General features: G+C 38.9%; 1 protein-coding gene across 1 annotated transcript in view; it reads right to left on the bottom strand.

The window, feature by feature from the left end:
- NBAS (NBAS subunit of NRZ tethering complex) overlaps positions 1–23,403 on the bottom strand; it is a 676,063-nt gene that overhangs the window by 176,532 nt on the left and 476,128 nt on the right. Inside the window, exon 47 of the mRNA XM_063442147.1 lies at positions 1,445–1,534. Within this exon, the coding sequence (XP_063298217.1) occupies positions 1,445–1,534 (90 nt within the window). The remainder of the gene's footprint in view (positions 1–1,444; positions 1,535–23,403) is intronic.

Raw genomic sequence — 23,403 nt, 5'->3', positions numbered from 1 at the left:
TCAGGCTATTTGCAGTAAACACTGTTGTTTCAGAGAAAATACAGTGTTTACATTACAGCCTAGGAATAACTCAACTGGCCACTCCTCCGATGGCTACTAGAGGTGCTTCCTGGGGCAGTGCTGCACACTGTGCATCACTGCCATTCAGTGTCCCCACACTCGGCATGCAGACACTGAACGTTCCTCATAGAAATGCATTGATTCCCTCCCCCACATAGCGAGTGTGATAACTAGAATCAAAGCAATACATCTGATGGATGACCTAAAGGCCAAAGTGAGGAGAACTACTGAGGCGTTTCACAAACTGTGGGAACCATGGGACAGTAGCCCTCTAGGCTCATAAAAGCCTGGCCCTCCCGCAAAGCTCCCCGGGTCCCCTCCCCCTCGTTCCTTGGCGCACCTGCCTTCCTCGCCCTCCTTCCCCTCTCCTTCCCCGGGTCTCCTTCTTGTTCTCTCTATCTCTCTTCTCCTTCTTTCTCTGGCCCTCTTCTACAGGGCAAATGCATAGATTTGTACTCGCAGCTCAGGTACAGTGTGGACACTCAACAGAGTGAAGTGTAATTAGGCAATGATGTTTAAACTCCATATATGTCTAACAAATATCCAGGTTCACACGTTAAAATAGGTACGTATATTAAGCCATGACAAAGTGCTTGAATTATACCACAAAATGCGATAAGTATGTTATGGCTATTTGCGCCACTATACGCTCTCTGCACATCATAACTAAAGAATGCCATGTCCAGTGCATGACCCCAAAGAGATGCAGAGTAACATTGATATATGGTAACATGATAACTAATGCCCCAGATCAATATGTCATTGAAATTTAAGCAGAGAGTCTTAAAAAGTACTTTATGTTTCGTATGAATCGATGTTAATAAGACAAAATGTGCACTTTGTTCATGCCACAACAATGTACCTGCGCTATGATGTAATATGTGATGAGACTGATGAACGTTTAATATTGTCTGTATTATCGCTGTTGTGGCGACTAAAGCTTGACTGTTGTTATCCATGCACAACAAAAAAAAAAAAGAATAAAAAAAAAAAAAAAAGAAATGCATGGATTCAAAGCATCTCCATGAGGGAATGCTGATTGGCTAGGGTTGTGTTTGGCTTGTGCTGGCTTTGCCCCTGATCTGCCTCCTTGACAAGATAAGCCGATCAAATGCTTTCTTATGGGAAAGCATTGTGATTGGCTTAGATCACCACTTCTAATGATGTCAGCTAAGTAGGCAGTTCAGGGACAGAGGCAGCAGCAGCAGACTGGATTAAAAGTAAGATTTTACAATATTTAAGGTGGCAAATGAGGGGGGGAGGGACACTGAAGTGGTTGCTAGTTGGTATTTTTAACAATATAGGGCCATGAATACATGTTTGTGTTCCTGACCCTATAGTGTTCCTTTAATATATATGTTTGGATGCAAATACATCTACTTACCCTCGTTCAGCATTTAGGTGAACTTCCCTGACAATGTTCTCCAGGACTTGTAAAGGGTCTCCAACTGTGCAGTAATCCATTTTATTCTCTCTGGAATAGAAAATAAAGGAGACGCAGGGTCATAAATGGAAGCAGAAACATAAATGGGTATAATTATTCATTGTGTGAGGGGTCACTTTTAGCAGTTTCCGAAGACTGTAGAGAGAACAAGTCAACTGTACAGTTTGCATTAACAATAAAATAACAATAAAAACACATGGGAATAAAATATTACATGCTCACCATATCGGCAGCATATATGTCAACAGCAGTTGTTAAATGTTGCATGAAATGATACAAAAACATTTGTGGCAAGGCATTTTTTCACACTGAGAGCCAGGTGCTTTCAACACGATCCATTTTACGTTTTCTAGGGGACTTTTTAACCAGTCTTGTAAAAACCTGTAATTGCCACAGATAACTTTAGGGAGCAGGTTACTTGTTAACAATATTGCTAATACTAAGGACAAGGTGGGTTTTAAAGACTATTAAATTCCCTGATTGGTATATTTTGCTATCTCTGCAAAATAACAGCAATGTTTGCAATGTGTAATAATTCTCGTCCTAAACAAGAGGACTAAAATTCTTCACTTGTCATGGTAGGGCGCATATATATATATATATATATATATATATATATATATATATATATATATATATAAAAGAGACACTCCGGAACCCTAAAACATTTTAGCTTGCGTTTGCAGAGTGTGTCTTCTTTTTTGATTTCATAAAAAGTTTTGAAATTACATTTGTTACACCGGCATTGCTAGAAATAAGGCAACTGGTACTGTTACTTCCTGGTTTGGTTAGCTCCGTGGAGCTAAATTGAAGAGACAGCAACTGCCTTGCAAAGACTTCACATTGAGCTGCACTGGGAAGCTGGCCGGACTGGCCTGACCAGGATACCAGAAAATTTCCCGGTAGGCCACCTGCCCTGGGGCCGCTTTCAGCTTTCTGGCTATCCACAAGCCAGAAAAAAAAAAGTTTTCCTGTTCATTCTACCGCGGCCGGTCAGCAGGGCGCTGCTAATGCTCCTGCGGCCACTGGCCAGAAGTGTATTGTTATATAACTTTTTTTTATCACTATTTTATTTTAATATATATTATATTACTTTTATTATTTTTAAATAGTAAAGTACTTTTTTAATTGGACCTAACTTTGCTGCTGTTGGAATGTTTGGAGCTATATCCCTGGTGGGGATCATACCACTCAAGCGCTTTGGATTGAGCAAACCGGAACTTGCTCTTTAGCATGTGAGTAGGTTAAACTTAATAATTTCTGCTTACACTCCTTTTTACGGTGTACACTTTTGTGGTTCTGTTTGTTTATCTCCACATATACACAGACGGAAGAATTTATATTTACACCTGTATCCTTGAGTGGGGATCATGCCACTTCAAGCGTCATCAGAGGAGCCAGGTTTTAAAGAATTACCTCTGCACTTGATTCATAGGCGGGGATTATTCCGCCCAGGCACCGACTTAGGAGCTGTATTGAAGCTCCAGGAAAGTGAGAGTGCACATCTTTCATCTTACATATCACCACTACATTTTTAAAATACTACACTATTATTTCTTCTCTGGTTCTCTCCACATATACCTTGTCAAGGATTACTGAAGCGCTGCACCAACCCCCCCCTGCTTTTATCATGTAAAATTCATGCTTGGCTAGTATTTCACAAATGTTGAGCATTCAGAAGAGTACTATGATGCTTCTGTGATCACTTCAATATTGTAATATTATAGCATCATTAAAAAGATCCTCATTTTTTTTTTTAAATTCCCTTTCTATACTAGCTCAGCTCAGACCTGCCACACTACACCTGGTCAGAAATAACTTTGATATTACTTGCCAAAGAAAACTGAGCGTATTCTACCATTTAAAATATGTAACATAATGATAAATGTATCACAACTAACTACTGTTTGAAACCACTGATTTCAACGCAATAGAAACATACATTAGCAGAGACAGTTTCAAATAGAAACAACATCAGGTTTAATGCGGCCATTTAGATGTAACATATATTATCAAGTCCTTCCAGGAAGATGTCACATTGAGTTTGCATTTTCCTTGCATGATTAAAATGGAATACGAACTTTGAAAGCATCCATAGCAAATCATAACCAAAAAGGACAGCTATAAATTGAGCAGAACTTTAACAAGCTAACATAGCTGACTTAGTGAATTATGAACATACTGTTTAATACCTAAAATTCCATTAACAATGATATTAGGATGGGGGGGGGGGCAAATGAACACTCTCATACACTAATTTTTAAGAGCACGTGAAGAGCAGCTACCGAGGCCAATAAAGGCCTTGATTTAAAATTGGTGGATAAGATTTTCAAATGATTTAATATTTTTGGATAAACTTTTAAAATATTTTTTCAAAAATACAAAAATATTCAAAACATTAAAATATATAAAAAAAATATTAAAATATCACAAAATTGAAATAGTTTATAATATAAAAATATGAAATCCATTGGAAAGCTTACCCAACAGTATTAAATAGAGGCCAAAATGTCTTACGTTTTGGTAAAGTATGGAGACCTTAAAGTTGAACGGTCAATTCTCAGGACACAAATGAATCAAACACTGAAATCCCCATTAAATCAAGTTATTTTTGTTGTTGTTGTTATTATGCTCCGTTTTATTTTAAATCTAAAGACTTTGTAAATACTATACGAGTTTAGTCCAGACACAGGCCTCTCAACAGTATTGCTTTCGGCGGGATAGTTCAAATTTCAAGTACCGGCTTGTCATTGAGCGTGCCCATTCCCATGATGATTACCATTGCTAGTGACGCAGGTTCATGGCTAAGCCCACCTTAACCCCATTCCACGTCCAGATATTTGGGAGACATGCAGACACAGCCAGGGCACACATTGTACCTCGTTACTGAATGACATGTATAAAGGGGAGAGCTTTTAGCGGTGATTGATACCGAGCCAAGATCAGTAAAGGTAGAGAGGGCCCTGGTGCAAGAAATAATTTTGCCTCCCTCCCATCACAAGGATGACCAAAAGGTAGATCCCGAACTGTAGTACAACCACAATGGTTTGCCAGCTGGTATTTAATATTTGTCCATCCTTGCAGTCTTGTATTTGGCTTGGATTGTGTGTAGTGCTGTGTATTTTTATGTATTGCTGCCATATGAAAGCAGTGGTTTACTTGTGTGTAGTGTTTGCCTTTGAATGTAGGGGTGTGTCTGTTTGTATTGTTGATGTTTTAATGGGAGGGTGTATTTGTGTTTAGTGTTGGCATTTGAAAGCTGAGATGTATGTACATATACAACGTGACATGCACACACTAACACGCATACACACATCCAGATACACAGACACATACAGATACACACACTGACACACGTACAGATACAAACACTGATACACAGACACACAGGTACAATGGTACAGACATGCAAATACACAGCACACACAGACATACACACTAACACAAATATAGATACACAGACACAGAGATATACACAGACTGACACATGCATATACACATGTTTGCAAAAAAAAAACAAGAGTAGAATGTACACACTAAAAAAAGCGGGCAATACTTCCTGCAGGGTGCTCCAGAAAGGGAGGGAGAATCCCAGAAATCATCAAATGAAAAAAAAGGAATTTCCAGGCACACCTGAGGTTTCTTCTAAAAGGCAGTCTTTAATTAAAACAAGGAAGTAAAGACAACGTTTCGGCTCCTCTCTGAGCCTTTATGGACTAAATAAAGGCTCAGAGAGGAGCCGAAACATTGTCTCCACTTTCTTGTTTTAAATAAAGACTGCCTTTTAGAAGAAACCTAAGGTGTGCCTGGATATTTCTTTTTTCCCACATGCAGATACACAAACAAAAAGATACACACAATACACATCAGGTCAAAATGTACACATGTACTTGTTTGATACCTTTTGGGTGCAGCTGGGTGACCCCTACTGGCTGAGACTGTTGGGAGTTAGTGTCAGGGTACCTTTTGTGTGGGCGTAGGCTGTGCCACACACTGAAGTTTTCTTACAGGAGGCTGGGGGCCTGCCCAGACATCCTCCTAAGGTTTCCAGTGATTCTCGCGCTGGCCATGATAGCCCCTATTTATGATGCGGCACACGTACGCCAACGTCATGACGCTGATGATGTCACACATTTGAGCGTTTTGGGGGCGTGGCTACCAATTAAAAGCACACAGTATGAAAGGGAACTTCAGAACATGACTCATAGCCCTGTTGTGGTTCTACTAGTCCCAATAGTGCATTATATTCTTGATTTTGACTTTGGCTTGTTTGACTACCCTTCTATCTATTACCCTTTGACTCGGCTTGCGTACCCTCGTTGTTCTTGATTTCCGTCTCCCCTGACCTCGGCTTGTGCCTGTTTATTCTCTGTCCTTGTGACACCAACCTGCCCATTCTAAGGTCCGGTAAACTTTACTTTTTTATTACACTCTGCGTGTAGGATCCCAGCCTTTTCTGACAGTTAGGAGATGGCTCTCTAATCCGCGCCTCCTCCTTTCTGTCCTCTCTCACTCCTGCACGGCTATGTGTTATCTGGGAGGAAGTGACAAGCTCTCACTCCCTCCCAGTCTGCCATTACAAAATTAAAGGGTGGCCCTAACTAAAGTCATGGGCTGCCTGATGGCCCTCTTAGCGTGGCCCTGGTGCAGACATACTGGCGGTAGTTCTGATGGGGGTGCTCACTTCCAGGGTGCCAAGGTAAATGAAGTGTGGATTTCTAAGTTTTATTTTATGTTCAGGCCTCATATTTGTTATATATAGAGGGGATTAGTAAACATAATTAATAAATACTGCAATATGATAGTTTATCGAACATTTTGAAATGTTACGGTTACATAGGATATCATATAAAATCTTTATGAAAACACAATGCCAAACATGAATCAATCCTGTTATGATCTGCACTGCTTATAATGTGTTTATACTTTATAACATTATTTGTGATATAGGCATCTTATTAAATGGGTGACACAAGAAATGAATGTTGGTGGTAGGGAAACTCTTTTGGTACCTCAATGACAAGAAAACTGATATTATACAAATAAATCTAAGGAGCAGCAAGAGCTTATTGTTCCAAACTAGCATTACCAATGGGTAATTTAAGTGATATATCAACTGTCAGGACAATGACCAGAGCTGGTATCAAGGGCTCAGTATATATAGGACAAGCAGAATGTCGAAGACCATGTAAAAACGCTGAAATTGAAGAATCGGAATCCAAGTAAACAAAATCAAATGAAGGAAATCAAGGATGAAGGGGATTTGATACAATGGCCAAATGTAAAGTGATGCAATAAATGGTGGTCAGCATCAAAGATTAAAATATGAGTGGGCAAACAGGAAGCCCAAGGTAGAGGAAGATACTCCTCAAAGCTGGATGACTGTCTGCAAAATAAAATGAATTATGGATGAAGGAGCTGAATACATTGCTCAAGAGTGACCAAGCACCTGGGATTCTGATTAACAGAGTACCACCTGCAGTGGTGTATCCTGGTTTTGTGCTGCCCTAGGCAGGACAAAACTCAGGCGCCCCCCCCCCGCGCGCGCCCCCCCACCCAACCCTTCCCCCCCGTCCCGCCTTCTAAATACACACACACACACACAAATTCACTGACAGATACGCATACACTAGCTAACAGACACACACACTCACTAGCAGACACACACTCACTGTCAGACACATACACTCTCTGATATATAATATAATATAAATATATATATATATATAATATAATATATATATAATATAATATATATATAATATAATATATATAATATATATATAATATAATATATATAATATAATATATATAATATAATATATATAATATAATATATATATATATAATATATATATAATATAATGTATATAATATAATATAATATATATACAATATAATATATATAATATAATATATATATAATATATATAATATAATATATATATATAATATATAAATAATATATATATATATATATATATATATAATATAATATATAAATAATATAGAAGATAACAAGCTGGGGTATACTTTATTTGCCAAGGAAACTGATCGCAATACGCTACTACACGCCAGCAGTCACCATCCACCCAACCTTATAAAATCTTTACCGGTATCTCAGTTTATGAGAATACTGAGAAATAACTCTGATTCTACAAAAGCAGCAAACCAGGTACAAGAAATGTTTGAAAAGTTTGCACAACGTGGATACCCAAGACAACTGCTGGAGGGTGCATATTCAAAAGCACTTAAAAATTACACAGACGGTCCTGAAATCAAAAATAACCAAAATAGAATGATTTTCCCTCAAACGTTCCATTCACTATCGGGAGAGATGTCCCAGAAAATAAGACATAATTGGGAGGTCCTCAAAAAAGATAAAACACTACCGACGATATTTCAAAACACTCCTATGATTAGTTATAGGAGAAATAGGAACCTAAGAGACTATCTGGTTCATACGGATATATCTATGGCACAACAGTCTGTTCAAAACCCAGGCTGCTATCGTTGTCTGAAATGCATGGCTTGCAATAGTATGACCCCGGGCAAAGTGTTTTACCACCCTCGATCAGGCAAAGAATACAAGATAAGGCAAAGGATCACGTGTACCACTACACATGTAATATATCGTATCATCTGCCCATGTGGACTCATGTATATTGGTAAAACGTCTAATGACCTCAGGGAGCGCATGAGGGGACACAGATCCACTATCAGGACTGCGTTATCTAGTGGCATAGCAACCACCCCCATAGCTAAACATTTTTTGGAAGCAGGACACACACTGCCCACATTGAAATTCATGGGCATTGAACATGTTCCGGCCCCGAACAGGGGGGGTGACAGAGATGTCTTACTTCTTCAAAGAGAAGCCTTTTGGATCTTTACACTAGGAACCTTGTCCCCGGGGGGACTTAATGAAATTAACCCACTTAGCTGCTTCACCCCGAAAAGATAAAGAAGAGCACAGTAATAGATATATTGATATATTTGTACTAAAAGTTAAAGAAAAATCATAACGGGTGATTTATTCATGAGACTTTTTTCAACTATATATTTTTCATATTATTGTTATTATTTTTGCTAGAATATGTTGGCCGACGGTGGTTCCAGCTAGACTTTATAGACTGTACGGCCGTAAATCTGTAACATAATTAAGTATATACATAGCAACCTGGCGAGGTTCTCAATCATACTTTGAAGATATGTTAAAAAGTTTCGTTTTATATTGGGAATTCCAATTTATACGCAGCCACCGTATGTTAGTGTTAAAAAATGTTAAAAATGTAGCAAATGTAAAATATTGTCTAACATAGTTTAACAAATTTGTTAAAAATAGTCAAAAAGATTCGTAAACACTTAGCCATTTTTAAGGTGGCCTTGGTATTTCTTATTTCTTATTTCTTATCCTTGAATTTTAATATGTCTGCGAGCGCAGATTATTAGATATTTGGCCGTAATCACAAACACTGTCAGGCCTTTTTTTACTTTAGGCACTCAAGGGGTTAATCCCTACTTTCAAAGTTGAATAATCTTTTTCACGTTTGCACAGCCTCTCTTTCATATAATCTACTCTCCAATCAAATCACCTGTAATGCATATTTAAATCACTGTTTTCCTGCCTTTCATTGTCTTGAAAAAAGTCCCACGAGGACTGAAACGTCGACTTGTATGTCTTTTGAAATTTTGGCAAAATAAATCGTTTATATCCTTAAGAAGACCTTTGAGTGCACTCTTTCCATTTGAATATATTGAAGGCTGAGGCAGCACCGAGGCAAGCACAAGACCGGTACATTGAGTGCGGGACATTTGCAGTTTGTATTGATTACGGTGAGCCCGTCAAGCCAGGGCTCAATCCACGCACCAGACCCAGGAGAGTTATATCGTTTTCAAGGATTTGATCTATGGAGGAATTCCTGACCAGAGCCGGAGCGTACGTAGACCACGCAGAAGTATTGCAATATACAGAAGCAGAAGCCGCAGCTATTTTATGGCCGCAAACGGACTCGGACCTACCAGTATCTACTGAACCTCGGGACGTTATTAGAAATCTACTTAAACTCAAACAAAGACAAATTGATCTCGAACTACATGCCACTTACTTATCCGACTATTACCGCATGAAAAAAATCCCTAGAGGTTTTCGGATCAAGAACGTTCCAACTATTGGAAGAAACAACCCTGAAGTGTGTCGGAAGTGGATTGGTATACTAAACAAGTGTTCCCTGGACCTGATGCTGGTGGTGATCGAGGAGGTAGGTCGTGAATTAAAAATTACTAAATTTAAAATGTCAAATTATGAAGTACTGCATACAACTACAATAACAGCACCCAACTGTGATACATTGATTCAGAAACTAACAGAAGATCTGAAACAATATAAAAACGATTTGGTCAGGTTCAAAAGAGAAAAACTCACCAAAGTACAAGCTGATTACTCAGAGCACAGAGTATACAGATGGCTATCAGGAGACAACACCAGACCCGCATATAGAACCTACAAGCCTAGAATTAGAAAACCAATTGCATCTACTGTCGACTTTACTTCGGGAGAGTCGGCCTCTGACTCTGATTACAAGGATTCGCAAAGAGAGGGGGCTTACTCTAATACCACAGCATCATACAATACGTCTTTTTTAGAACCGGGACTTGGTCTGGTGAGAGAAACCGCAAGTGGGAACCACCAAGGCACAGAGCGCCCTCCAAACATCAAAATTACACCAGGAGGGGACAGAAAGGGAAAAGGCACTGGACACAGGGGACGACCGCCAAGGAGACGCTAGTTAACCCTATTATCAATCTATCCACCAGGAACCTTACCACTACAGAAATTATGCTCCTTAATAAAGGACTTTCATTTGTTCCGACTGCTAATATTAACAAATTCCAATGGGAAATTGAGCAATTTCAATTTAACAGAAAACTCAGTTTAGCAGATTTCTTCAAAAGTTCTAATCAACAACATCAAAGTGAGGAGAACAGTGAAAAGTTCAAAATGAGAAGCACCTTTGACCCCTCCAATCTAAACCCTACATTAAAAACGTTCTCACAAATGTTAAAATTTGATACTATGAAAGTTACAACTACCCGGAACCAAAGACGTCCGAATTTATCTAAAGACGAAAGAGAAGCCTTAAACAGCCTGGCTAAAGACATGTCAATTACCATACGTCCAGCGGACAAGGGAGGCGCAATAGTCGTCCAACAATATGACGACTATAAGGAAGAAATCCTTAAACAACTAAAAGATACCAGAGTCTATGAATATACGCAAATAGACCCCACCTACGAATTCAGTAAAGTCGTCCAACAGACGCTGCAAAGAGGCTTAGAAGCAGGTTTCCTCACCACCACGGAATATGAATATTTGTTTGAAACCCATCCTCGGTGCCCGATCATATATACAGTGCCTAAGGTTCATAAAAATCTGGAGTGCCCACCAGGACGTCCGATTGTATCGGCGATCGGGGGACTATTAGAACCCATAGGGAAATGGTTAGACGCAAAATTTAAAAAACCAGTAATGTCATTACCTACCTATGTTAAGGACTCTGCGCAAGTCATAGCAGCCTTAAACTCTATAGAACTCCCCCCACAAGGAGTCTACTTAGCAGCCATCGACGTAAGCAGTTTATACACCATAATTCCCCATGAGGAGGGAATCCAGGCGATGCGCCAAGTACTAACACAGTACCAAGAACGTATAGAGCCCCCGATTGAATACATACTTGAATTATTGGAACTATGCCTCACACTTAATTATTTTCGATTCGAAAAGGCATTCTATATACAAATATCCGGAACATCGATGGGTGCCCCTATGGCACCCATGTATGCCAATGCATACATGCATGCATACGAACAGACACACATACTTCAAAAATATGGTCAGTATATCCTGAAATACCTAAGATACATCGATGACGTGCTCATCATATGGACAGGTGATGAACAAAGCCTCCATGATATGATAGGGTCATTGAACCAACTGGACTCACCAGTAAGACTTACCCATCAAATTAACAACCAACAAATTGATTTCTTAGATCTTCGAATTTTCATAGAAGATAACAAGCTGGGGTATACTTTATTTGCCAAGGAAACTGATCGCAATACGCTACTACACGCCAGCAGTCACCATCCACCCAACCTTATAAAATCTTTACCGGTATCTCAGTTTATGAGAATACTGAGAAATAACTCTGATTCTACAAAAGCAGCAAACCAGGTACAAGAAATGTTTGAAAAGTTTGCACAACGTGGATACCCAAGACAACTGCTGGAGGGTGCATATTCAAAAGCACTTAAAAATTACACAGACGGTCCTGAAATCAAAAATAACCAAAATAGAATGATTTTCCCTCAAACGTTCCATTCACTATCGGGAGAGATGTCCCAGAAAATAAGACATAATTGGGAGGTCCTCAAAAAAGATAAAACACTACCGACGATATTTCAAAACACTCCTATGATTAGTTATAGGAGAAATAGGAACCTAAGAGACTATCTGGTTCATACGGATATATCTATGGCACAACAGTCTGTTCAAAACCCAGGCTGCTATCGTTGTCTGAAATGCATGGCTTGCAATAGTATGACCCCGGGCAAAGTGTTTTACCACCCTCGATCAGGCAAAGAATACAAGATAAGGCAAAGGATCACGTGTACCACTACACATGTAATATATCGTATCATCTGCCCATGTGGACTCATGTATATTGGTAAAACGTCTAATGACCTCAGGGAGCGCATGAGGGGACACAGATCCACTATCAGGACTGCGTTATCTAGTGGCATAGCAACCACCCCCATAGCTAAACATTTTTTGGAAGCAGGACACACACTGCCCACATTGAAATTCATGGGCATTGAACATGTTCCGGCCCCGAACAGGGGGGGTGACAGAGATGTCTTACTTCTTCAAAGAGAAGCCTTTTGGATCTTTACACTAGGAACCTTGTCCCCGGGGGGACTTAATGAAATTAACCCACTTAGCTGCTTCACCCCGAAAAGATAAAGAAGAGCACAGTAATAGATATATTGATATATTTGTACTAAAAGTTAAAGAAAAATCATAACGGGTGATTTATTCATGAGACTTTTTTCAACTATATATTTTTCATATTATTATTATTATTTTTGCTAGAATATGTTGGCCGACGGTGGTTCCAGCTAGACTTTATAGACTGTACGGCCGTAAATCTGTAACATAATTAAGTATATACATAGCAACCTGGCGAGGTTCTCAATCATACTTTGAAGATATGTTAAAAAGTTTCGTTTTATATTGGGAATTCCAATTTATACGCAGCCACCGTATGTTAGTGTTAAAAAATGTTAAAAATGTAGCAAATGTAAAATATTGTCTAACATAGTTTAACAAATTTGTTAAAAATAGTCAAAAAGATTCGTAAACACTTAGCCATTTTTAAGGTGGCCTTGGTATTTCTTATTTCTTATTTCTTATCCTTGAATTTTAATATGTCTGCGAGCGCAGATTATTAGATATTTGGCCGTAATCACAAACACTGTCAGGCCTTTTTTTACTTTAGGCACTCAAGGGGTTAATCCCTACTTTCAAAGTTGAATAATCTTTTTCACGTTTGCACAGCCTCTCTTTCATATAATCTACTCTCCAATCAAATCACCTGTAATGCATATTTAAATCACTGTTTTCCTGCCTTTCATTGTCTTGAAAAAAGTCCCACGAGGACTGAAACGTCGACTTGTATGTCTTTTGAAATTTTGGCAAAATAAATCGTTTATATCCTTAAGAAGACCTTTGAGTGCACTCTTTCCATTTGAATATATTGAAGGCTGAGGCAGCACCGAGGCAAGCACAAGACCGGTACATTGAGTGCGGGACATTTGCAGTTTGTATATATAATATAATATATAAATAATATATATAAATAATATAATATATATATAATATAATATATAAATAATATATATATAATATAATATATAAATAATATATATATAATAATAATATATAAATAATATATATATAATAATAATATATAAAATATAATATATATAATAATATAATATATATATATAATAATATATAATATATATATATATATATATATATAATATATATATATAATAATATATAATATATATATATATAATATATCATTAATATAACCTACCCCCCCAGCCTCCTTACCTTTGGGAATGCTGGGGGGGGTTTCTTTACCTCCCTGGGGTCTAGTGGGGCTGCCGGTCGGGCTGCTGGGCTGGTTGCTGGGCGGGCGGCTGGCGAGGGAGCTCTTCCTCTGAGCTCTCTGCTCAGCTCCCTCGCGCGCCGCAGAGTGAGGCTGGGAGCCGGAAGATGACGTCATCTTCCGGCTCCCAGCCTCACTCTGCGGCGCGCGAGGGAGCTGAGCAGAGAGCTCAGAGGAAGAGCTCCCTCGCCAGCCGCCCGCCCAGCAACCAGCCCAGCAGCCCAACCGGCAGCCCAGTTAGCCGCAAGGCTAACAAGGCATTTGCCCTGGGCATTTGGGGGCGGCGTTTTTTGCCGCCCCCTGGAAAATGCCGCCCAAGGCAAATGCCTTGTTTGCCTCGCGGCTAATACGCCCCTGACCACCTGGCTTATGAGAATGTTGTGTGCAATTTCAAAGGTTTAACAGATTGATCACGTGTCCTTATGCATCAGCATGAGTGGGAAAGCAAATGCATTCTGATTTGGTCGGACACATGCACTAGCAAGCCAAAAAATTATGGCTGTGTGCTTAATTTGTGAAAAATAAATCCCATAAGACCAAACATGCGTTGTGTGTGACAGATAAAGATTGAGAAGATGTAGGCAACCATTATAAGAGAAGAAAGGCACAAAAAGCTTGAAAATTAGAGTCTCTGACAAAATGCCCGTTTTTATATACATATATAATAATTTTGCTCATATGTTAAGCATATTTCTTCTTTTTTTAATTATTATTATAACGTTAGAAATAGACATTCTACTTCCCCTACAATATTCAAATAAAACTCATATGTTGAATTATAAAGAAAGTGGACAGGATATTTTTTTTATGTTTAGCTATTTTTAACCTTGTATAGGAAAATGGATTTGTGTTACAAGAAAGAAAAAAAAAAAAGATACTCTCAATAAGGTCAGGCACAGAAAGAGCTATTCTGTAAGCCATGACTGACACACATCGAAGTGTTTATTTAATGACAGTCATCAATATTCTGAATTGAACATTTCCTCTCTTACTCTGTATTTCTGCTCTGAAATAAGCCAGCCGAACATTATAAAACAGAATGTTTCCAAGACTAATTTCCATGTGAAAAGGTAATGAATAATTTAGTCACAATGTAACAACTTTCAATGCATAATGAAGAAGAAATCTGTATCATACTTAGGTCAGGGGTGTCTGGCTTTTTTTGTAAAAAGGATGCAGGGGCGAGGGAGCTAAGATAGTTCATTGTCTTTTAGTTCCATTTTATTGTTGTTCTGGATTGGAATGTAATTTATTGTTAACTTTAGGAGGGGGAATATTGCATAGTATTTGATATCTCTGACTGCTTGTTTGCTTCTACCCAAATCTATGCATAAAAGAACATTCAAAATAGCCATAGTTTTAGAAATTATATGTCGGAAAGCTGGATGGAGTAAAGGGACACTAAGACCACTTCATCTCATCGCTGGATGCAGTTGTTTTTTGCTTTTTTTTTTTTTTTTTAGAAACTACAATGTTTACATTGCAGGGTTAAGTCTACCTCTAGTGGCTTTCTTCCTGACAGCTACTACAGGCAATACTACAGGCACTTCCGCGGCCCTGACAGCGTAAATATTGGTCATGTGATACAGAAGCTCATCGAAAATTATTGAATACAATGCTTTACTAATGGGAAGCTTGGATGCGAGTGCGCGCATGTGCATTAGGTCCACACTGCTCCTCTATGAGGAGCATTGGATTGGACCGTGCTGGAGGTGACCATGCCTCCTCAATGCAGTTGCATGAGGTGGAGAGGTGAGCGGCACCAAGGGAGTCTTCTGCACTGGTAGGGAAAACTTAATTTAATTTTATTTTTTTTCACATGCAATGGGGAAACTGTGTATAACTAGGACCAGGGACACTGTAGGGTTTAGAACACAGGTTTCTATTCTATAGTGTTACTTTAACCACTACGTGACTATGGATAGAAATATTGGATAGAAATATTGGATACACAGTAAAAGTATACTTGTCATGCAAAAATAACGTTTAAAAAAAAATGTTAGTAAAAAGTCAAATTTGTAACCGAATGTAAATCCAAATGGCTGATTTAGTTAGGATGTTATTTTATTTGTTAAAACTGTCCTTAGGTGGGAGCTATTTTCTAGTTCATAACTGCCTATCCCTTTATGTTGAACTCATTTCCATAAAATATTTTTACCTATAGCTACAGCAATCACTTCTATGCCAGCAGAGACCTATGTTACATGTAATACATCAAACTTCTGAAATCATCTTCAATTTCAACTCCCAGGTTACAGATTGTCGATTTGTAAATTTAACAGCAATTTCATGGCTGACAAAGCATCAGAGGAGATGTAGTTCATACCATCTGGAGTGTCAAAGGTTGCCTACTCTTGGACTAGATACTAATGATAGCGATTACATCAAATCTTTCTAAAGGGGCACATCGCGCGCATCCGCCCTTACTTAACGCCAGATGCGACTAAGGTGTTGGTCCATTCCACTGTCCTTTGTCACCTCCACTACTGTAATCCGCTTCTCAGTGGTCTTAAGTGCTCCCAACTTGCGCAGTTACAGTCCATAATGAACGCGGCGGCGAGGCTCATCTTCCTGTCCGCCCGCACCTCCCATGCCTCACCCTTCTGTCAGTCCCTACATTGGCTTCCTATAAAATATAGAGCTCTATTTAAAATTCTGGTTCTTGCTTTCAAATCGCTACATAATGTTGCTCCCACCTATCTATCCTCCCTTATACACAATTATGACCCGTCTAGGCCCTTACGATCTGCTGAACACTTACGTCTATCTTCTGTCCATACTCCCACCTCTGATGCTTGCCTTCAAGATTTCTCGAGGGCTGCACCGTTCCTGTAGAAATCGCTTCCCTCCTCCGTTAGATGCTCACCCAGTCTCCACTCCTTCAAAATATTGTTAAAAACCCACTTCTTCATAAAAGCGTGTCAATTAAACTGTTAATAGCTCCCTACTATCCTTACCTTTTTGTGTCATTTTACCCCACTCCCTCTAGCATGTAAGCTCATTGAGCAGGGCCCTCAACCCCTCTGTTCCTGTGTGTCCAACTTGTCTGGTTACAACTACATGTCTGTTCGTCCACCCATTGTAAAGCGCTGCAAAATTTGATGGTGCTATATAAATAACATAATAATAATAATAATAATAATAATAATAATAAAGTTTCAGTAAACCAATAGCGTGCCATGAATGCTGTTGATGTTAACATTTTGCATGGCATTGTTTGACTTTGTTTAATTTCACTACACCATGGCAACCTGGCAGTCAATGTGACAATGTGAATGTAAACCTTGAGATACTACACAGTGGCACCGGATTAGGTGTGTCCCATCACACTGTTGTAGAGACTGTCATGCTGGGCCCAAATTACAGGCAGTAAATGCTGCCGCACAAAGGTGTAGTGCAGCTCTGCGAGAGTGTCGGTGGTCGTCATCCACGTTTTCCTGTTTAATTACCAATTCTACGTACTATAGGGCCTTACATGAAAACCGCTGCCCTGCAGTAAATAGAATTCACATTTTGCAGGATAGAAATACATTTGTTAACCCAGAAGTGATTTTTAAAGGGATTGTTGGGTATATCTAAGTGAACTAAGACACGCAGGACTATTTACATACATGCTATGGTTCCAGAAAGTCATGGTGTAGTCATGTGGCAGTGTGATAATTACAGGACAGGGTACCGTCACCGTAGCATGTTTATTCTAAAAACATATGTGGAAACAGTTGTACTGTGTACTTATCTTAAGTCTATCCTAGATATAAGATAAGGCCAGGGACTAATGAAAGTATTTAAAAAAAAAAAAAAAAAAAAATGGGCAGACTAGATAGGCCGAATGGTTATCTGCCATCACATTCTATGTTTCTTTGTTACTTTGGATACTTAAATGCAATGCTTGTGCTAGGATTATTATAAAACTTAAAAATTCTAGAGTCGCTACAGGATGAGCTTTAGAATTCCAAGGTGGGCTTAATTCTGAAAGCCAGGAGACGGAGAAATGCTGATTAATCTGTTCCAGGGGTGTTTATTGAGATTCAATTAATTAATTTACCTGTGTGACGCCAGTCAATAAAAGATCAAGATTTTTCATGCATTAATCAATTTTAACATCCGACGCGACACTGATGAATGTCTGCATATGCTGAACATTGACTGATTTTATGGGTAGCAAAGGCCAAAAAAGGAACCAATAAATTCTTAGTTTTTGTCAAATAGAAGCCATCCACCACAAAATGTGACTGTGATAAATAGGCTCTTACTTTTCACGGTGGGGGAAAAAAAGCATAACTAGCAATAAACACAGTATATTCAATTACTGTTCTCCAATTACTTGGAGAACAGGCACTGGTACGGCGTAAATAGGAAATGTTAAAACTTTGAGCAAAGCAGCACAGTGCATAACATTGGTTTAAAGAAGGCATACATATTCAGATGCTTAGCAACTACATTCCCTATGATCCTCAGTCAGCTAGATTGATATGTATTGCCCATAGAACAGGTAAACTAAGGTTAACCATCACTGGTGTAAGGTGAACACTGCGTTAGCCCTATTAATGTTAAACAAAAGCAGATTTGTATATGCTTGCGATGGGAGGTTTGATACTTAATTACAGACTGAGCGTTCATAAAGGCACCAAAACAATGTTAATGAAGTAGTTCTGGTGTATAGATCATGTCCCTGCAGTCTCACTGCTCAACTCCCTGCCATTTAGGACTTAAATCCTTCCGTTAATGCAGTCTAGGTCAAAACACCATCATCTTGAAAAAGTATGTGTGATTACCTGCAAAATGCGTTGTCACAAACAGTGACATAGGATTCTACATGAGTTTACATGCCATTGCTTGTCTACTCTTCTATGGGATGCCTTTGAATTTTATTTTTGGGAAATAAAGGAACGGTTTTAACAGAGCAGCAGCACTTTTTTTTTACTATATTGGATATATTGTTAATCTACTTTGTATGACATTAATTGTCCCTGTTGATAAATATATACACACATATATGAACTAAAAACAGGTATATTTGATAAGCCCTACCTTTCTAAAAGGTAAACATAAAAATTGAGAACTTAAATGTTGATATACATATGTATTCTTAGCTACAATAACCTCTTCGACACCCTCTGCGTGCTATTTACCATTTTTAAATTTTGCTTCTAGATTCTTATATCAACTTACTCAATGTCAAAATTCAGTTCTCAGAACTTTCCTTTTGTGCACACAAAAAAATAATTTCAAAAAAATACAATATAGCGAGATATTTTATCATAAATTAAAAATAAAATCTAAATGCTGCCAAGGCACTAGAGTAAAGAATAGACTTCATAAGTGGTTGAGAACTTTCCCTACAAATTACATGAGGCTACAGTTAATGAAAAGAAACAGACTCAAAAGTACAGATATTCCCTGTTTCTTTTCAGAAAGAGCAAGGACAAGTAATAAAAGCCACAGAAAAATCAATAATCACAAGTTATTAAAGGAAGCAGGAATAGAAGCAGAGACAGGTTCTGGCTGAATACAAGCTGTGTGTGGAATAGTAGTAGCATGTGGTATTGTATTGCTAAAGATTTCATAGCAACATACTGCATAAAGGAAACACATACAGATGTCAATGAGTGGGTGCGGGTGGACAATTTTTGGCCAAGATGAAAATATGCAAAACGGGTTCATTTGTCTTTGAAGACACCTAAAAGTTACCCGTAGGTAAATTATTTTTTTTCAGGAGCAGAGAATTAATACTATGTAAAATATAAAATGGAGAGCAGAACGTTTCGATGAAGATTTGCATAGTATATCTCTTACTGCGAAATATGCTTAAATTATGGAACACAATGAGTGTTTCTGCAGATTAATTTAAAACTAATGTATGAAGTGAAGGGGTTAACACGTTAGACTACCTGTTACTAGATTACTAGACTAATGCTTCTATTCTCTGGTTCTAACTGATGGAAATTTCCATAGACCCCTTTTTAATTTAAAAGAGCGAAACCAGAGAGGTCATTATCCAAAGAAGACACCAAGTTTCAAGATAAATCTCATCAAGACCTAGATCAAACGAAAGAACAGAAAATAAGTGTGCTTCAGAAATATGTCAAGCCGAGCTTGCATGGAATCGCAGAACACATTTTCCATCAGACAGTTACAGATCAAATATAGGATTCTATAGATTCAAAACACAGGAGACAATATTCTAAAGGCATCTGGGCTCTCACTCCTTGGGAATCTTTATTGCATTACCCAGGAATACATAGTTATCATAAAAGCTTTTCATAACCACCATACAACATCAACAATCTATGTATGTATACACAAATATGTGATACGAAGGCATGAGATTCTGATTTGGAATTAAATTAAACCAGAATCAGAAATAGACATGGCATAAAAACACACACACACACACACATACATATATATATATATATTATATATATATATATATATATATATATATATATATATATATATATATATATATTTTGTGGCAGGATGGCCAGGCACTTCACAATAAACTTCAAGTGCAACAGTCAGGATAAAATAGTACTGCAGTTTATTGTCACTTTCCACAATTTATACAAGGTTGTGTTCTCCCACAAAATAAAACAAAAATAAAATAAATCCTACTCCAACTTGGAGACTTACTAAACAACAGTATTACTAACTATCCAACTGGCCAGCTAAGCTAGTTCCCAGTTTTAAACAAAATGAAATACAGAGTCTCAGAGTCTCAGGCTTAACTACCTCCTCTCTCTCAGCTGTTAGACTCCCTGATGTCTTCAGAGGCTAACCTTTTAAAACCCTAGGCTGGTTAATTACATTCAAGGGGTGACTCCCCCCAATTAACCCCATCATGCTGGGAATAGAGATCGCTCCAATCTATTACGAACATAGAAAGCCTCTCTGACCTTGCCACATATCCTCCCCCCCAGCTTAACACTGGTGTGTGAAGTGGCCTTAGCCGAAAAGTCATGCACTCTAGATAATGCATCCGCGTTAGCATGCAGTAGACCAGCCCTGTGCGTTACAAATAATTTAAATGGTTGCAGAGAGAGGAACCAACGGGTGACCTTAGCATTCTTGTCTTTATTGTTCTGCATCCACCGTAGTGGAGCATGGTCCGTGATAAGGGTGAAAGATCTGCCCAACAGATAATATTTCAATGTTTCTGTTGCCCATTTAATGGCTAGACATTCTTTTTCTACTGTCGCATAGTTTTGCTCTCTTGGCAGTAACTTGCGACTTAGAAATAGCACTGGGTGTTCTTCATCACCAATCATCTGAGATAGTACCGCCCCCCAGGCCTACATCGGAAGCATCGGTTTGCAAAAAGAAATGCTTCTTAAAATCTGGGGCTACCAAAACGGGTTGCATGCATAGAGCTGTACGCAAATCTGTAAAAGACGTTTCTGCATTATCATTCCATTTTACTGTATCTGGTGCCTTTGCTTTAATCAAATCAGTGAGAGGGGCATCTCGGGTTGCAAAGTGGGGAATGAAGCGTCTATAATAGCCAACTAATCCTAAGAAAGCTTTAACCTGTTTCTTTCTTAGAGGGCGTGGCCAATTTCCAATTGCCTCAACTTTAGTCATTTGCGGCTTTACCAGTCCTCTCACTACAGTATAGCCAAGTTATTTGGCTTCCATACAACCAATGGAACATTTGGAGGGATTAGCAGTAAGACCAGCTTTCCTTATGCTGTTTAATACTGCCTCTACCTTTTCCAAATGGGAGACCCAGTCTTGGCTATAGATGACTACATCATCTAAGTATGCTGAAGCATACCTGGAGTGAGGTCTTAGCAGTTTGTTCATTAACCTCTGAAAGGTTGCTGGGGCTCCATGAAGCCCGAATGGTAAGACTGTATACTGGTATAGACCCTCAGGGGTCACAAACACAGTCTTCTCTTTAGCTGATTTGGTCAGCGGGATCTGCCAATATCCTTTTGTTAGGTCTAGAACACTTAGAAACCTGGCCTGTGCCAGTTTCTCAATAAGCTTGTCCACTCGGGGCATAGGATAGGCATCAAATTTAGAGTGTTCATTAAGTTTTCTAAAATCATTACAAAAATGCACTGACCCATCTGGTTTAGGTACTAAAACTATGGGGCTAGACCACTGGCTATGTGACTCCTCAATAACTCCTAGTTCAAGCATTTTTGCTACTTCTGTTTGTATCGCCCCCCTTGTTGCCTCAGGAATTCTATAGGGCTTTAATTTTACTGTAATTCCTGGTTCTGTGATAATGTCATGGCAGATTTCGCTAGTTCTGCCAGGAATGCTAGAAAATACATCTTTATTTCTGGATATCATTTCTTTGGCTTCCATCTGCTGTTCAGGGGTGAGATCAGCGCATATACTAACGTCAACAATTGGGGGTTTGTCTACAGCAATCATACAGCTTTCCCTATCCTTCCAGGGCTTTAATAAGTTTATATGGTAAACTTGTTCAACTTTCCTACGATTAGGCTGTCTACTTTTATAGTTTACTGGCCCTACTTGTTCAATAACCTCGTACGGGCCTTGCCAATGAGACAGGAGTTTGCTCTCAGCTGTGGGGACAAGTACCATCACTCGGTCCCCAGGTTGGAAGGACCTTACTACTGCCTGACGGTTGTAGATAACCTGTTGGCTCCTTTGAGCTTCTTCCAGATATTGCCTGACTATTGGAGAAATTTGTGTAATGCGCTCTTTGAGTTGATCTACATAGTGAATCACATTCTTTCCAGGTACTGTTTGTTCTTCCCATTCTTCCTTTGCTATATCTAATAGACCCCTTGGGTGTCTACCATAAAGGAGCTCAAAAGGGGAAAACCCTACAGAAGATTGGGGAACCTCCCGAATAGCAAACAGCAAGTATGGTAAGAGAGTGTCCCAATTTTTCCCATCTCGACCTACAACCTTGCGCAACATGTGTTTTAGGGTTCTATTGAATCTTTCTACTAAGCCATCGGTTTGAGGATGGTACACTGATGTCCTCAAGGCTTTTATTTGCAATAATTGGCATAGCTCTTTCATTAGTCGGGACATAAAAGGTGTGCCTTGGTCAGTTAAAATCTCTTTTGGTAACCCTACCCGAGAAAATACCTGGAGCAATTCCTTTGCTATGGTTTTGGAAGCAGTATTGCGAAGCGGAATAGCTTCTGGATAGCGTGTGGCATAATCCAATACAACCAGAATGTACTGATTACCCTTAGCTGACTTTTCCAACGGTCCCACCAAATCCATAGCAATTCGCTCAAAAGGGGTTTCAATTATAGGTAATGGGATTAGGGGTGCTCTTAAGTTAGGTTTTGGGGCTGCTAGTTGGCAGTCTGGACATGAGGAACAGTACCTCTTGACCTCTTCATATACCCCAGGCCAGAAAAACCTCCTTAGAATCCTTTCCTGAGATTTTTCAACCCCCAGGTGCCCCCCAAATAAGTGAGAATGAGCCAGATCTAACACCTTCCTTCTGAAAGATCTGGATACCAAAAGCTGTTCAATCTCTAGCCCCTCATCTTTGATAACTCTATAAAGCAAGTCATTTCTAAGAATGAAACAGGGATACATCTCTCTGGATTTCCCATCAACCATAGTACCATTAATTTCTATAACTTGGTTACGGGCATTTTGCAATGTTAAGTCATTAACTTGTTCCCTTCCAAATTGACCTGAACCAATGTCCAA

Source organism: Pelobates fuscus, chromosome 2, assembly GCF_036172605.1.
Source record: "Pelobates fuscus isolate aPelFus1 chromosome 2, aPelFus1.pri, whole genome shotgun sequence".
Lineage (NCBI taxonomy): Eukaryota > Metazoa > Chordata > Amphibia > Anura > Pelobatidae > Pelobates > Pelobates fuscus.
This window is presented reverse-complemented; position numbering and strand designations above follow the sequence as displayed.